The following is a 16,721-nucleotide window of genomic DNA, read 5'->3' as shown; positions in this document are numbered from 1 at the left end:
TTAGGTTTGTCGATTTAATTTCATGTAAAAGACATAGTAATAGAGACAGAGTACAGAGTAAATCATGTCTATCATTATAATCAGATGCTTAAATCAGATCTATTTTATTTTTCAGCTTTGTTTTGAATTTTTAGACCGTGGACAGCTTTAGCTTTTGTGGCTCCTGTTGTTGTTGTTTTTTGTTTATTTATTTGTTTGCAGCCAGAAAAAGTGATTATTATCACATGAGTTGTAGTGGCTATTAGCTGACGCTAGCTTGGTTATCTATGTGCATCACACAGACTTGGGTATCTGCCAATTAAAATAAGGTTAAATCAAAAAATTATAATTTAGCTCAGTAAAAGTGGAGCAAAGACTCTTCAGATGGGCTCTTAGTACTCTTAACATTTCAGCAAGCCATCCTTTTTGGTCAGATAATTAGATTGAAAAATATCTCAGAAAGTATCAACACCAGAAATGCAGTTGAGAGGTCCAGTTCAGTGTTGTATATTAGCTGAGCTGAAGCCTGGCAGACAGCTTGCAGCAGCAGCTGTCTGTCCACCTGCCATTCAAAATGGCCACAAATTAGAAGAGTTATTTACAATTCTTCCCATGCACAATAACTATACCGGGTGAAATAAGGTAATAAGATATTTGAAAGAGACAAAAGAAAATCTTATAGAAGACTGGAAATGCAGTATTATTTTGCTTCAAAGTGTGGCATTTTTGGACAATATTAATGTCTTTGGGGACTGATTCACTATCGAGCCATGAGTTCTGTTTGAAGAAGTTTCGTTTTTGGTATCATTTCATTGGCTTCTTGTCTGTTTTTAGCGCTGAAAGTTGCTGTTTCTTTGAATTTGGCAATTACAGTGATCTGTTTTGGGGGAAGCATTTTGAACTGCCTGATGATTTTAAGATTCACACCTCTGATGTGATTCTTATCTTTGGTAATGGTCTTATACAAAATTGATGAATAAAACCTGGCTTCTCAGAGACAAAGACAATGTACTCTATTGAGGTGTACTGCAAATAGACCGTTTTAATGTAAACCTGTATCATAAAGGCTCTGGTTTTACATTAAAGGAATAAGACAAATGCCTGGCAAGTGATATTTATCAGTTGTGCAAAGAAGCAGCGCGCAAGCATCACTGCAGTAATTGGCTACAGGATAAGCAGATGAACTGTAAATGCATATTCTCAATGACTTTCCTAGAGCTTAAATGTGTGGGAAGCCCCATTGGAAAAGCAGTATAGCCAGAAGGCAAAACCTCTCATTGCCCATACCCTTTTCAAATGATACAGTACTTCTAATAAAGCAACTTTTTCACTGCTTTGATCAGACATTTCTGCAGTGCCCTCCATATGACTCCGGTAGTCACCAGCTCCCAGCCAGTTACAGTCAATGGAGCAGTCGATACAGAACTGCTATTATCTGGACAGGGGATAGAGAGGGGGTACAGGTCTCTATTGAGCTGCCGTTCACTGCTGTGCGGACTAATCCGCCAAATGGGGATGCCGATGACTGATTGACAACATCCATTGACTCTCCTGCCCACCCGCCTCTTTCTCATTTGCTTTATCTCTTTCCTGCTCCTGTTGCTTGTTCTGCTCTTTATCCTTCGCCCTCCTCCTTTATGTACTGTTATTCCTTCAGCTTTTTACTGTATAGTTATTTAAAGCTAGCTCGAAGGTGATTACTGCGAGTCAGGGTTTGTGGTTGTGTTATCAGGTAGGCTTTCAAAGAACTTCTCCTCCCCCTCACATGCCCCACCAGTCGTAGCAGATGGCTCCCCTGCTCCGAGCCTGGTTCTGCCGAAGGTTTCTTCCCGTTAAAAGGGAGTTTTTCCTTCCCACTGTTGCCAAGTGCTTACTCATAGGGGCCCATCTGATTGTTGGGGTTTTCTCTGTGTTATTGTAGAGTCTTTACCTTGCGATTGCCATTGTGATTGAATAGCATTGATGCAGTTTTTCCAGACATACTGAGCGCAGAAGGCAAGCTTTTTCTATCCTTATCTCATCTTTCCTCTTCTCCTCTCTTCTATTTTCTCCCAGGCGTTGTTCTGTGAAAGACATGTCAAGCACACAGGTCGCATCAAAGGGAACACGGTGGAAATTTTAATTGTTTTCTTTATCAGAGCTGAGAATATGAGGAAAAAGGAGCTGGTGAGATCCATGGGAAAAACATACTTCAAAGGCTGGATTGGGTGTTCAGTCAGCACTATGTGAAGTTGCCGAAGCGAGCTGACGTCGGTCAGCGGCGCGATCCGTTCTGTCAGCAGATCTCACCTTATTGTTGTTAGCTAGCACTTGTGTATTGCCACGTTGAGGTGCAGCACAAAAAAAGGGAGAGAAAAATGGTTCTAAAGGGGGAAATGGCAATAATAATATAACTCGCTGCACAAGGCGATGTGTGAATTCCTCTGAGAGTGAAGCTTCAAGAAAAAAAAAAGAGCACATGAAAGAACATCCTGTCCTATCACACTTTATGTAACTCCTGTCACCCTGCCCCCAATCTCTACCCCACATCTCCCACTGCCACACTCACCTGAGTCGGAATAGAGGAAGGCTTCATCATCTCCTTTTATCTCCTCATGTCGTTCCCTTTAATCTCCTGCAGGGAATGGCTTCCTCGGCACGTTCCAAAGGGGAGCACAAGCAGAGAGTCTTCTTGACGGTCTCTTTCGGCGGGATCAAGATTTACTGTGAAAGATCAGGGGTGAGTATCACATTAGCGAATAGGCCCGGTTTGACAGGGCTGCACTGCCAACCTCTGTGCCAGCTGCTGTACCGTGAACCTACAATGCAGGACATCCAGAGGGCAGACGCTCGTACGGCTCAGTTCACAACGGCTGCTCGGGCCGCCATCTTATAAGCCTGACTCCCACAGTTGACATATTCTTGCAGCTGCATTACCTGTAACACATCTTTCAGTGCGTTGACCATATTTCAATCTCTTCTCCAAATGTCAACAGAAATCACGAAATAGCATGATTCATACAGGACAGTTTGCCCTTTAGCCCTTAAAAGTTAAACTTGACAGCACTGGATTGTGGGCCTTGCATTTGCTATACAACCCAAAGCCAAGTGGTTTACTCCAGTGCGATTAGGGGAGTGCTGCAGGACCTACTTAGGATCACTCAGGCCCTGTCTGTGTGCTAATGATAGTGCAGTGAGCAGTGTTATGGCGATGATATGAAATGGACTGTTTCCGCCTGCATCCTGGCTTCCACCCCCACCCGGCGGACTCAGAGGCCTGCTGTTCCATTACAGGATGATCAAGGGGCTCGCTTCTCCCCCGTCCCGCGGCGTAGTGTTGGCTAGATAGGCCCACTCTGCTCATCAGCGCTAACCGATAATTAGCACTCAGTTCCACCCCTTAATGATCATTGCCGCTAATGCTAATTACACCGCCGGCTCCACCTCAGCTGTCATTAGAGCTAAACTGATAATTATGCAACAGCGCTCGTCCCGTGGCTGCCAGCTCCCGCCCGACCACCAACAGCCTACCCCTCACCCCACCAAACAAAAAAGCCCCTCATCTTTTTGATAATATCTCTTTTCAATGTGACTGGTGGTGATAGTAGTACGTCTTTCGCCTCTAATGAAAAAGAGCATTAAGCCTCCTGCCGCGACCCGCGCAGCTCACCAGCTTTTTGACATGCTCATTTGTTGCTCGGAAATCATGCCCCCTAATGCTCCTCTTTTTATTTACTGATTACTGGCAGTAAATAACACTCCACACTTAATACCCCTCTTGACTTATTTAGGTGGAAATGGGGATCGCTAGAGCACAGGCTGTGTCAGTGAGCGTTTAGATGGAAATGCTTCATGTAAAGCTGATGTGATTCGCCACTGAATTGAGTGCTCGAGTCGTATTAGTTTTGTATTTTACATTAATCTGAGGCATTACCGGCGACACATGGCGCAGAATATCGGCTAATATTCAAACAAACGCTCCTTCCTGGTGTCTAAGCACATATCTTCTAAGAGAGGAGGAAGCAGATGGGTGTGAAGAGCTGAGTTACTCCTATATACTTACAACCCAAAGTATAGTTTTGCAACTGCTAATATCTCTTGCTTGCTAATTTGGTGTTTTTTCGTCGAACGGCAACTCGAGTGTTGCTGATATCACAAAACAGCACAAAGCTAAAATCATGCCACTGGTTTATATCTTTAATGAATGCTAGTTCTGTAGCTACATTATCCATAAAGTTATATGCAGAGATGAGAGCACTCTTTGAAGCACACTCTGTGTTGTGTTGCATTTGGCTCAACAATATGCAAAGATGTTTTAAGTAGCTTTGACCTACTTTGTCTCCCAGCACAGTTTACAGTACTGTGGTCTGTTTTTTCTAAGGGAGGATTTTAAATCATACATCAGGTTTTCATTTCTGCATCTTAAAGTAGAAGAAGACAAATAGGACACGTGAAACAGAATACCTTTTTTTTGTTTAGTTTTAGCTAACACTTTCATCTTTTTTTGCCATCAAGGTGCTCCTTCATCACCACTCAGTCCATGAGATCAGCTACATTGCCAAGGACACCCGGGACCATCGCGCCTTTGGCTATGTCTGTGGGAAGGAGGGCCACCACAGGTTTGTGGCCATCAAGACCGCGCAGTCTGTGAGTACTTTTCCCCACTTGACGAATATTTTAATTCTGAGTCATGTTCTTTACATTTGGCAGAAAAGAGAATAAGGTTGACTTTGACTCTGACATGTTAGTTGATTAACTTGCCTACAACCCTGTTTAAGTTCTCAGATTATGAACAGTGTATTTCATATTTTAAGTAAAACAATTTCTTCTAGTAATCAGAATCAGAATCAGAAAGGGTTTTATTGCCAAATGTTGAGCAGGTTTACAACATTAGGAAATTGCTGCGGCAAAACATACTGTCAGATAACGCTTAAATAAACATAAAAATTAAAATTAAAAGTGCTAAGTAGCTAGATATATACATGAGTGCAGGTGGTGATCAGTGCAAACATGGAAGGATGCAGTGAACACAGTGTAGGGTCATGTGTTAGTGGTGGGAACAGTCATACGGTTATTGTTCATGAGTCCAACAGCAGAGGGGAAGAAACTGTTCTTATGGCGAGAGGTTCTGGTGCGATGATGGGGATGATGGGGGGGAGTGGGGCTGTGTGCTTCCTGAAGTCCACAACAATCTCCACTGTCTTCTGGGCATTCAGCACCAGGTTGTTGTGGCTGCACCAGGACACCAGACGTTCAACCTCCCTCCTGTAGGCAGACTCATCCCCGTCCAAGATGAGTCCAATAACGGTGGTGTCATCTGCAAACTTGATTAGCTTGACAGACTGGTGGGTGGAGATGCAGCAGTTAGTGTACAGGGAGAAGAGCAGAGGAGAAAGAACACAGCCCTGAGGGGAGCCGGTGCTGATGGTCCGGGAGTCTGAGACATTCTTTCCCAGCCTCACATGCTGCTTCCTGTCCGTCAGTTATGGATGATGGAGTACTATTAGTACTATAGTATACATATATGTATGTATGTATATATATATATATATATATATATCTATCTATATATATATATATATATATATATATATATATATATATATATATATATATATATATATATATCTATATATATATATAGATATATATATATATATATATATCTATATATATATATAGATATAGATATAGATATATATAGATATAGATATATATATATATAGAGAGAGAGAGAGAGAGAGAGAGAGATAGATAGATAGATATAGAGAGAGAGGTGATACTTTGATTATATACCATCTATTGCTAACCTTTTCTTAATTCAGTCCTTCACCATCATATTCCAATTCTCTCATCCAGGCGGAGCCTCTCATCATTGACCTGCGTGACCTCTTCACACTCATCTACGATATAAAACAGCGGGAGGAGATGGAGAAGAAGGCCCAGAAGGACAAACAGTGTGAGCAGGCAGTGTACCAGGTAGGATTTCCTGTGTGAAGTCTTTGCATTTTCTTTTTTTGTTGTTTTCCACTCAGTTTCATTTCTAATTCGGAGGTGAGATCACACGTTATAACTCTGCCTGCAATTCATTCACACAACAAATATCTTAACACGTTGGAGCTTCCTTTAAAGTGCGACGCTGTTTTGTGTGTTTGTCTGGACCATTGATTTCTGTTCTGAATATCTAACTACAATGGAAAAGCAACAGGTTTTGCTGGTTTGATTTTATCATTATTATAATTATTATTATTACTGTCACTTCTAGGAAATATGTGTTGTTTTGTCTGTGATGTGCCAAATTACTGTTTGATTAAAAAGCAACGTGCTGTCAGTCTATAATTGTGCCTGCTTGCAGGAAATGTCACGCTGCGATGAGTGTATTTTTTGTTGTTGTTGCTGGTGGTGATGGGGTTTTTTTTATCATCTTCTCTCAATTTATTCTTTAATGAGACTGAAAAACAAAATGTGTCATCTGCCTTCTGTTCCGCACACACAGACTATCCTGGAAGATGAAGTAGATGATCCAGTTTACCAGGTAGGTCCGTAGGCACTCAGAGCGGGAGCTAAACACTGCTGACTTTGATGCTTTCTAGCTGTTTTCACTTTTTAAGCTTGGAATAAATATATAAACAAATAATCCTTAATTTATATCAGCCACTGACATGCTTGAATTAATGATTCATAAATATTGCACCATTCCAGTAATACACAGTAGACCATCTAGTGGACAGTTTTGTTCAACCATTCAACACCCATTTGCCAGTGCAGTGTTGTAAAACCATATTTTTTCAGTTGATCTGTGTCAATGTTCTGATTTCTTCCAAAGACATGCCCCCCTCCCCTTGACTGGTTGTTATTCCCGTCCCTTTTGCCCTGTGCATTTATTTGGCTCAACATTTTTTTTTCTCTGTGTTTGCTCACACTGAATACAGACAACACTAACTCTTACTCTGAATGCTATGTTCAGTGATACGTCCAACCACCTCCCAGTTCACCTCTGTTCTTTGCTCTTCAAATATGTTTTCACGTATGATCATTCCATTTGCAGCTTTCAATTTTTTATGTTGATGTTGGTTGACAAAACTCCAGCCTGCTCCCAGAAGGAACTGTTTGACATCTGGGGAAACATGCTTAATTGATTTCTTGCGAAGAGTTAGATAAGTGGACCAGTGCAACTCTCATGTCTGTATCACAGACAGTGTAAAAGCTAGACTTAGCAAACATGACTTCATTCATTGGTTCCTAAAGTCTTAGGATCAGTTTTACGAATGCGTTGTGCCAGCACAAATTGGGTTTAGGCGTAAAAACAAAAGGTACTGTTGGCATTTACAAAGACATCACAGTGACAAGATTGCGTGCAAGAGGTGGGAACTATACTTGTTGCACATGTAGTTCTCAAGATGCAAAATATAGGGACACAAATATTTAAATCAAGTGCACAAAATGATGTATTAATGTTTGTGACATGCAAATTATTGCTAAGTGTGCTAATATTTAATGCCAAACAAAGCACATCTTATTTTTGTGCTTGATATTGAAATCAACTGACTGGGTTTAGAGAGCAGCGCAACTTTTGTAAATCACCTGAACAACTAAGCACACCTATAAATGCTATTTGGGCATTGTGCCCATTTAGTTAATCTGGCCCTTGGTTTTGAAGCCTCGAGGTTGGTGTTCTCACCATCACGATATTGGTTTAAAAAAAACCCACTAACAACCATATGACAAGAGGGGCAGGTCTCATTGTGAACCTGCTCGCTCACTGGCCAAAAAAACTTGTAAGTCATTGGCCAATAAAAACAATACTGATTGTCCTCCATTCTGAAACATAGTATAACCAATATGACCTGAAATGAGCGACTCAGCCCATAATGTCATCAGGAAAGACTTTGCCGGCGCATAACAGCTAATGACTTAACTTGTTGGCCATTTTGGTCTCACTGTAGGGTTACTGTTTACAAGAGGAAAACCTGCTAGCTGGGGTTTGATGTTGCTTTTGTTGAAGTTGCTTTTTCTCTCACGACCAATGGTTTCATGTCCTGTAGGTTCAACATCACTTTCGAGCATTGTGGGCTTGAAATCACATGAGAAGCCAATATAGGCTCTGTAGTCTTTTTGCAACCACAGCCATCTGGTGGCCTTCTGATAGAATGTAGCTTTGAGCACTTCCACTGGCTTCTCAGATTCAGAGGATACATCCATGTGTTATCCTGCCTATGGTCTGAAAACAGTACCCAAACATGGAACTACAAGCATAAAGAACTAATAGCTAGCCTAACAACCTGGCTGGGTCTAAAGAAAATAAATTAAGCTTACTAGCACCTCTTAAGCTCCCTTTTAAAAAAGTAAATTTTGTGTTTTTAGTCCTTGGAAAAATCAAAAGGGTAAAAATGACATTTTGCTAATTTTTCCTCTTCGCTAACTGTGCTAACTTTCTTGAGGTTCTGTCAACCAAAAAAAATCCTAGATTTTTTTTTATAATTCAGTAATTGATATAATACATACTATATAACTTATATCATTAATTAATGTGCTTGTTGCCTGGCTAGCTCTTTTCTGGTCTATATGATAAGCCAATTAGCTGGTTTCAGCTAAGTATTTACGATTGCCAGTGTGATAAAGTAGCAGTTCTCTCATCTTACTCTACACGCAAGATGACTAAGCACATGTCCCAAGATGTGAAACACTTCTTAAACTTTAAAGGAATTAATGACAGATTTTAAGACTTCATTAAAGGATCTCAAAGAAAATATTCAGACCAGTAGGTCTGTTTTCTCTGGAAGAGGTGGAGCATTTCTGAGGTTGAAGTAAGACCTCAAGCTAAAACCTCTACACTGCCTTGAACTATTGCCTGACCTGTTATACTTGTGCTCTTTCCTCTTCACACCTCACTCTTTTTTTCTTCCTCCTTTCATCCTCCCCATTCCTTTTTCCCATGCCCTATTTTTTATAAACTTCATATTCCTATCTCATTTCATTTCCCACTTGACGCCATCCTCACTCCTGTGTGCTTTCATGTATTCTTGTCATGTTTCACTACCTCTGTCTTTCTGTTTTATATACCAATCTGTCTCTCTCTGTTCTCTCTCTTCCATCTCATTATTCTCTGCACCTATACGCCTTGCCCACTACTTCTGTTCTTTAGTACATAGTGTTTGAGGCTGGACACGAACCCCTCCGTGGCCCCCAGTCAGAGGAGAGCGTTTATCAGGTACAAAGACAAACATTGCCCCCCATTCTTCTTCCCTCTTCATACCCTGTGATAGATAATACAAACAGTACTAATATTATAACTTCGTAGCACATCTTAAAGAATTAAAAAAATGCCAAACTTTCATAAGTACATCAAGTACATCAAGCTAATGTTCCTGACGAGGAAATTCTGGAAAATTTAATGCAAACAAAAAAAAACTTTCATGCTGAATATCATTACACGATGAGCACCAGCAGATCATATTAAAGATGGTTACCTTGCAAACAATGATATCTACTAAATGGTAAAGGCTAACGCTGAAAAGTGTCATAAAGATGATGAATAATGTTGAAAATCTCGAGGGCTGTAACTTTAAAGATGCTGGCATTGAAAAGGCATCAGCTTTACGTTAAAAAAATGATGTCAGAGTCAAGGTCAGTTGTTTAGTCTGAATAGTTCACCCACAGCCTGTATAACATTCTGCTTTTATATATCCAATACGATGACCTTTTGGTTTTAGACCATTTGAAGCTCCAACTAGGACTCCAGGGAGCTGGCGTATGGTTTAATCCAATTCCCCAGCCTCCCTTCTCTTTCGCCCTCTCTTCTCTTCCTCCTCCTCTTTTTGCCTCTCTGTATCTTGCCTTCTTCTGAAGATGAAAGATGCAGAGAGAGTGAGAGATTAATCACTTGCCATGCCATTTGATCTCAGAGTGAAACAAGATCAATAGGCTTGGGGAAAAAACGTAACCAAAAGTTAACCAGTCGAAGGAGCGTGGAGGAGTGGGGGGTGTGACAGATGAGTTTAAGAGCAACAGATTTGGATAATTGTGAACGAAATAAACAGAACAGGCCAGAGCTCAGGAGGTTTTTTTCTTTATATATAGCCAGATAAACTAGTTGAGATGTGCTGTTGCTGATTAACAAATACTCACGAGCCCAGCACACACCTTTCTCAGGCACTGTTTGCAATCGATATTGATTTAAGTAGAATTGATTCGGTGCCGCAACTTTAAAATCTGCATAATCCTATTGCGCTAAACGATGAAAACGCATCTAAATAAATGGCCCAGATAGAAATTGATTCAGACATGTTTCAGCTCTTGTAAGTTCTTGTTCTTAAATACTCAGCCAAGAAAAAAAAAGGTGTTGAATGTGACTTACGTTTGACTCGACCTCCAATCCAATGCAGGTCCCAACCAGTCAGCAGAAGGAAGGGATCTATGATGTCCCAAAACGCCATTTCATGACTGTAGGTGTTTTGTTTTTTTCGAATTATTATTTACTTTTCCTATTTTTCTACTTGCAAACCTCTCTTTAAGATGCTCTTGAAGGAAGTGCCTTAAGCCACCATCCATTTCTAGTAATTTAATCTGCTGTTATCTAATGGTTTCAGTTATGAATTACAGCCGACAGGCTTTTAAAAACAAACTTCTCGAGACAAGGACGAGTCACACAGGGGTGTATGTGTGTGTCTGCGTCTGTTTTTTTTCTGTGACAACAAAGCTACTGATCACGATAAGCATGCTTAAAGAATCGAAACTAATTGATTTGTCAACCAAAAGCATGCATGTCAGCAATTTCACACAACGTTAGAGGACGGGTCTCTTAGCCCAAATCTGAATCTTTGCACAATCTGATTCATGTCAAGACAAAGAGTCTGTTTGCTGGTCCCAACTGACTGGTGCAGGGGGCTGATTAGATAAACAAAGGAGTGGCTGCTTCATCTTCCTCAGAGGTCGAGGACGAGAGGTTTGTAGGTGGGGGTGGGTGTCGGGTTGAGCTGCATGAGGTGTAGTCGCAGTTACATACTATCCAAGGCCGCCAAACACTCATAAAAGCTTTACTTTAACAAATAGCATCTGACCAGAGAACAGCATAAAAAGAAATGCACTTTTGACCCCCATCCCCCTGCCATGTCATCTAACTGAAAATATATTTCATCTCATCTTGCTAGGCTTTATGAGTTCTTCACCGCCATGCAGTGACTACGCTGTTACATCTCTCAAGTCGCTTGTAAAGGATAAAAAACATTTATTCAAACCAATTTTGTCAAGCATTAACCCAGTAAGAACCTCCATGTAACCTCTGAAAACAGCTGCGGCAAAGTGCTCTTCTTCTCCTCCTTCTCCTCGCTGTTTCTGTGCTTGTTGCTCAGCCTATCAGACAGATAAACTGTCCCAGCCCCTGTTGCTATCTCACCTGAACAGCCCATGCCAGTATATTAAGTAGCAGCGCTTCCATATCTCTAAGTGTTACTGCTTGTCTGTTCATTCAGTTGGAGCTTTCTGAGAGCCTCGAGCTCCCCTGATGTGTGTCGGTGCCGGCGGGCAGAGATCTCTGTGTACAGTGTTTACCTCACTCCAAATTCTGACTCATTCTGTCCCCCTCGATGGTTTCGAAATGCAGTTACAATCGGTTATGTCCCAGCTTATCGGAGGAGGACATAAACGCCCTGTCCGCAGCAACGTGGATTGCTGTGATTCCTCCCCCTTTTCCTTTCTTTAGTTTGACCACGTTGTGTTTGTGTGTTTGTCTGTTTCTTTTACAGCATGTAAATCCTGTGTGTTTTTGTGCATTTTATGGTGAATCATTGTCTGCTTGTGCATGGCCCCCCCTCCCCTCAGAGACATTTCACGCAACCTAGCCATCTCATAGTCTCTCCCATAGCTAGGTCTCCTCTCCTTTAAGTAGTGTGAGTGGAGGACAGAGGGGACTAGAGTAGGGGTCACATCTGCCTATAGGGTGAGGTGGCCTCATTGCCTCGGTCGGGTGGTTCCAGGAGCTTCTTCCTTCATTCATTTGATGATATAAACACAGTCCCCCCGTGTATGTGCTCACAGAGGGAAATCAGCATGATAAAGCAGCCCGAGCTCTCATGGGAGGAGTGGGGGGGGGGCTCTTGATTGGCGCACATAAGAATATCTAATCAGAGTCTGCTTTACAGGGCTGAATAGCCTTTTACCCACTCAATTATAGCGAGCTACGAAAGATTCATTTTAGATCCATTTTCTGATAATGAATCGAGGGGACAGTTGTTTCTTGCCATCCGCGGCACAAACTGCCTTTGTGAGTAACATTCACTTCCCCGCACCTACCCACCCATGCAACCACCGTACCCTATCCGGAGATGAATTTAAGGCTTCATGGTTGTGCAAGTCTCATTTGCGTGATGTATCACTGGCCTTTGTCTTTCTCTCTCCCTCATTCCTCGGTTTGACTGACAGAATATCAACCACTTTGATCTTTTCGGCGACATGTCAACTCCTCCTTCGGTGAGTACTATAACACAAACCCTCTTTTTTTTTTTTTTTTTTTAGCTCCAACATGTAATGTCATTTAATTTCATTAGGTTATTTAATGAGATCTAAATGACCTGAATATGTGGCAGACACTGCAGCCAAAGATATTGTGACTTTTAGGTGACTTTGATAGCACGGTGACATCTGTGCGTGTGTGTCTGTGTGTGTGTATGCATTTCCTCCCAGATGCCCCCATCACCTGCCAACACACTGGACCCTAGCAGGAGCAGCCGCCAGCAGCAACACACTCCTGCTGAGCTGTACGCCCCCTTCAGCCCCACCTCTGTGCCATCAGGTATCCATACCCAGGCTGAAACGCTTCATCGTTTTCCACAATGCGAGAAAAAAAAGAAAGAACGCCGGTGGCGACGTGGCTCTTTGATGTTCGGTTCATGAAAAATCTTGCCAAGATTTAGCAGTGAGCGAATTTAAGGACCGCACACAGAGATGCAGTTTAATTAGGCTGTAAACCTGTGGTGAGATACAGCAAAGTGGTGTTACTTGAAGGACCACTACAGTGATTTTTGCATACTTTACTGAAACAACTGGCATCGTATAAAACTGAAGAAAAAAAAGATATATCATTTAAACAGCAGCTCGCTGAAGAGCAACATCCTTTTAGATGCAAGAAACAACAACCTTCACAATCATTCTTTTCACAGTGTGTCTGTCTAAGATAACAGCGCTTATAATATGAAGTCAGCAGGCCTCATGCAGGAACATTGTTGTAGTTCTTATTTATACTACATGTGCAGCACTGGTTTCCAACTGGATTGTACACTGATTGTACCTCTGTATGTTCCCTAATATACATTTATAGCCAGCCATCTGTCCGATTTTGACTTGGTTTCATTCACAGTAAGATTTAAAGAGTAAGAAGGAAAAATGAAATTTAAGTCATTCTGATGACTTGGAGCACTACAGCAGCAAACCATTTTCAAACAAGTTTGTGACTGTACTATCACAAATAATAGCATAAATGTGACAAAAATATGATTGGGAAAGATTATAGTGTCAAAATGAGGTCGACAAGAAAAGTCCCTGTGAATCTAAGACTGTAAAAAGAATGATCTCCTCAAGTGCATCTCTTTTGCTCTTATGTTCAGAGTTAAATAACTCATTTTTAAAGATTGGAAGTATTTATAGATGAGTATCTGTCATTTTAATAATGTGCACTAAATTGGTAACCACGGAGACCTTTAATCGTTTCCTTTTCTTTTCTCTGTCACTCTTGTTCCTGTTTCAGGTTATATGACCATGGGCCCTGTGCAGGCAGCACAGTGGGCTCAGCAGCCATTTCCTGCCCAGGCTCAGACTCTGGCCTTCCCTGTGCAGGCACCTCTGCAGGTGGCTCAGGTCCTCCCCAGTGGTCAGCCGGTCATCTGGAGCCAGGCCAACATTTTCCCTGCTACACAGCAGCAGTGGGCAGCTATGGCAGCCTACATGCCGGCCCAGACAGTGGGCGTGGGGGGCCACGCCATCCCGGCCGCCATGCTCCAGGGCTTAGTACCCATAACCACAATGTGCCCCCAGGCCTGCGACCTATCAGCCCCGTCCTCAGCCATCACCAGCCCCCAGCATACGGCCGACCCCACCCTGCTCCAAAAGCAGCTCAGCCTGGGTAAAGAAGGCCTCGACTCAGATGCAGGTGAGGGTCCTTCTACATCGGGAGCAGCTGTATCAGTAGAACCTGGTGCTGTATCAGCAGGGGTGAGCAGGTGCGGCACCCCAGGCCTCATGAGTGTACCGGACACACTGGCCTGCAGTCAGCTCCTGCCACCTCCAGCTGCTGCGACCCAGGAAGAAGAAGGGAGCTGTAGCGACCTTGATCTCTCTAGGATGACTCTGAGCCCAGGTACATCGACTTCACCGTCTACTGAGTCTCGTAAGTGTTTTATATTATTTACCTTCTGCATAATTACTCAAACCAGCATCTGTGCCACTTTATATGACTAGCTCAATGCATTTTTTCATCTTCTCGATCCCCTTTTGAAAAAGGTCAACACTTTGGACAACAGTGGGCTTACAAATGTTTGATTTAGTTCTGTGCAGATATTCCTCCATAGAGAATGACTGAATAGAAGTATTTTCTAAATCCACCAGGCGTGTGAAATGTTTTTAGTTACTTATATTATTGTAACAATTATATGTACTACCTTAAAATAAGTTACATGCATATAGTTTTAATACATGTAATTTTAAAAAAAACTGGCTGCTATGACTTGGCTAACATTAGCTAAGAACTTGTCAATCGCAAGTCATTAATCAATGAAAATACCACATATAATTGTACATTTTGTAACATAATATGACCAAAATGTACAAAACACTTGTACATGTTTTATATTCACTGTGGTACAAATCAACACCCAGGCTAATTAGCAACCAGCTACTTAATTAGCTAATTAATTAGCAATTAGCAACTGGTCTAATGAGCAAATGTTAGCACACTAACATTGCTGTACACCTGCTAAAAATCAAAAAGCTAATATATTAGCATGCAGACTTTTTTTTTTTTTTTTTGAATACGTTTTATTGACAAAGCACAAAATACAGATATACAAATACAAAATAGCAAACACAATGTCAGGGGGTTCGTATAAAAAATCAAAATAGGCACAGTCTAGTACAGATGATATTGAACAGGGAACATAAGTTTATGGTTTTGATGCATGCAGACATTAGCATTCGCCTCAGTTTTATATAGCCTACATCAGCGGTCTCCAACCTTTTTTGCGCCACGGACCGGTTTATGCCCAACAATATTGTCATGGACCGGCCTTTAAGGTGTCGCGGATAAATACAACAAAATAAAACTAGTACCGGTACCGAAAAAAAGAAAATTTATTCATAACACACGTGAAAAGACCAAGGAAAACCGAGTTAACGATAAAAACGATAACAAAATAACGCTTAAAAACCGATAAAACCCCTGAAAACCATACATTTCACACCTGAGCCTCAACTCTCGCGGCCCGGTACCAAACGACTCACGGACCGGTACCGGTCCGAGGCCCGGGAGTTGGGGACCGCTGGCCTACATAATGCCACAAAACTACTAGCATGTCTGTACATATTGCCTTGTGTCTTTACAGCTTTAACCGAAAAACTCTGTTAACCTTAAGAAAATAAAAAGGGTTGTCCTTAGTTTTATAGAATGTCAAGTACATTAGATAAAAAGGATAGGTGATGACAAGCAATAAAGGTCATAGTTTTAAACTTACTGCTTCCCTATAAGTACATCCATGCTACCAGCCACGATGCCAGAATACTCACAGAGCAGATTAGCACAAAATCCATCTATAAGTCCTTTTACTGTGTTCTGTGAATATTTTTCTTTCATCTTTATGATTATGTTCTTTTCCTTAGCATCCACTCCAGCCCCACAGCAGAGCTCATCTTCAGACTGCCCCCCTTCCCAAGGCAGTGACCCACCCACAGATCACTCCCCTGTTGACCCTGAGGGCAACTCCAGCAACGCTAAGGAGGAACAATCGGTGAGGACGGCCCCTCTGGGGGTCATGTCAGTCATTTAGATTCATAGATTTTTCATAGAACAGCTGACTAGCATGATGCTACAATCCATTACTGCCACATGGGTGACCTATTCTCAATTATGTAACATGTAATTACGCAGATTAGAATGTCGTGGTTATTATGACCAAATTCGATGGGAGTTTAACCTTTTTTCTAGAAAAATGTCAAGTCAATTAAACACGAAAAGTCAAAAATGATTTAAGTGCTTTGATTAGATCATGTATAATAAGGCAAAATTTCAAGGTAATTAAACTCGATGTCACTTTCCTAAATGTTTTCCTGTTTTTCGGGGGAAATGCAGGAGGTTTAACAAGCTGAGGATTGCCTGATCTTGACAAACATGTCACGTCTAAAGGAGAAATTTTATTGTGTTTTCTCTCTCAGGGCTCTGCCGTTGTGCCCAGCGAAGCTGCTGATCCTCCACAGGATCAGACATGTCCACAGGAAGACAGCTAGAGAACATCAGACAGTGAGTTGGTATTTCATGGTTTCCTTCTTTCTCTGATTTTCTCAGTTAAATATCAGCTGTCTTCACATTGTTGCATTTGGGTCCTCTCTCCCCAGCTCCTCTCATCCCGCTCTTCCCTCTCTCTGTCTCTTTTTATTATCCTTGTATTTTCACCTGTCAGTATATCTCCTTTTTCCGTGTGAATGAGTGGCCAGTTGAGAAAGGGCCTTGGTTTAAATTCTGTTTCTGTCCTCCAGGTCTCTGCGTCGTCCCAGAAATAAGG

At 41.7% G+C, this 16,721-nt stretch overlaps 1 protein-coding gene across 3 annotated transcripts in view; it reads left to right on the top strand.

Moving 5' to 3' along the window:
* dab1b (DAB adaptor protein 1b) overlaps positions 1 to 16,721 on the top strand; it is a 52,751-nt gene that overhangs the window by 34,251 nt on the left and 1,779 nt on the right. For 2 of the 3 annotated variants that reach the window (XM_084911439.1, XM_084911440.1), the window contains exons 4-14: positions 2,600 to 2,698; positions 4,474 to 4,605; positions 5,818 to 5,937; positions 6,455 to 6,493; positions 9,104 to 9,169; positions 10,344 to 10,403; positions 12,379 to 12,426; positions 12,640 to 12,748; positions 13,700 to 14,338; positions 15,823 to 15,950; positions 16,375 to 16,459. In XM_084911439.1, coding sequence (XP_084767565.1) covers positions 2,600 to 2,698; positions 4,474 to 4,605; positions 5,818 to 5,937; positions 6,455 to 6,493; positions 9,104 to 9,169; positions 10,344 to 10,403; positions 12,379 to 12,426; positions 12,640 to 12,748; positions 13,700 to 14,338; positions 15,823 to 15,950; positions 16,375 to 16,446 — 1,512 coding nt within the window. In that variant the 3' untranslated portion in view covers positions 16,447 to 16,459. The remainder of the gene's footprint in view (positions 1 to 2,599; positions 2,699 to 4,473; positions 4,606 to 5,817; positions 5,938 to 6,454; positions 6,494 to 9,103; positions 9,170 to 10,343; positions 10,404 to 12,378; positions 12,427 to 12,639; positions 12,749 to 13,699; positions 14,339 to 15,822; positions 15,951 to 16,374; positions 16,460 to 16,721) is intronic. The other variant, XM_084911441.1, reaches the window with a different exon arrangement.

The sequence above is a fragment of the Perissodus microlepis genome, chromosome 18 (assembly GCF_051167445.1).
Source record: "Perissodus microlepis isolate ML-2025 ecotype Zambia chromosome 18, ASM5116744v1, whole genome shotgun sequence".
Lineage (NCBI taxonomy): Eukaryota > Metazoa > Chordata > Actinopteri > Cichliformes > Cichlidae > Perissodus > Perissodus microlepis.
This window is presented reverse-complemented; position numbering and strand designations above follow the sequence as displayed.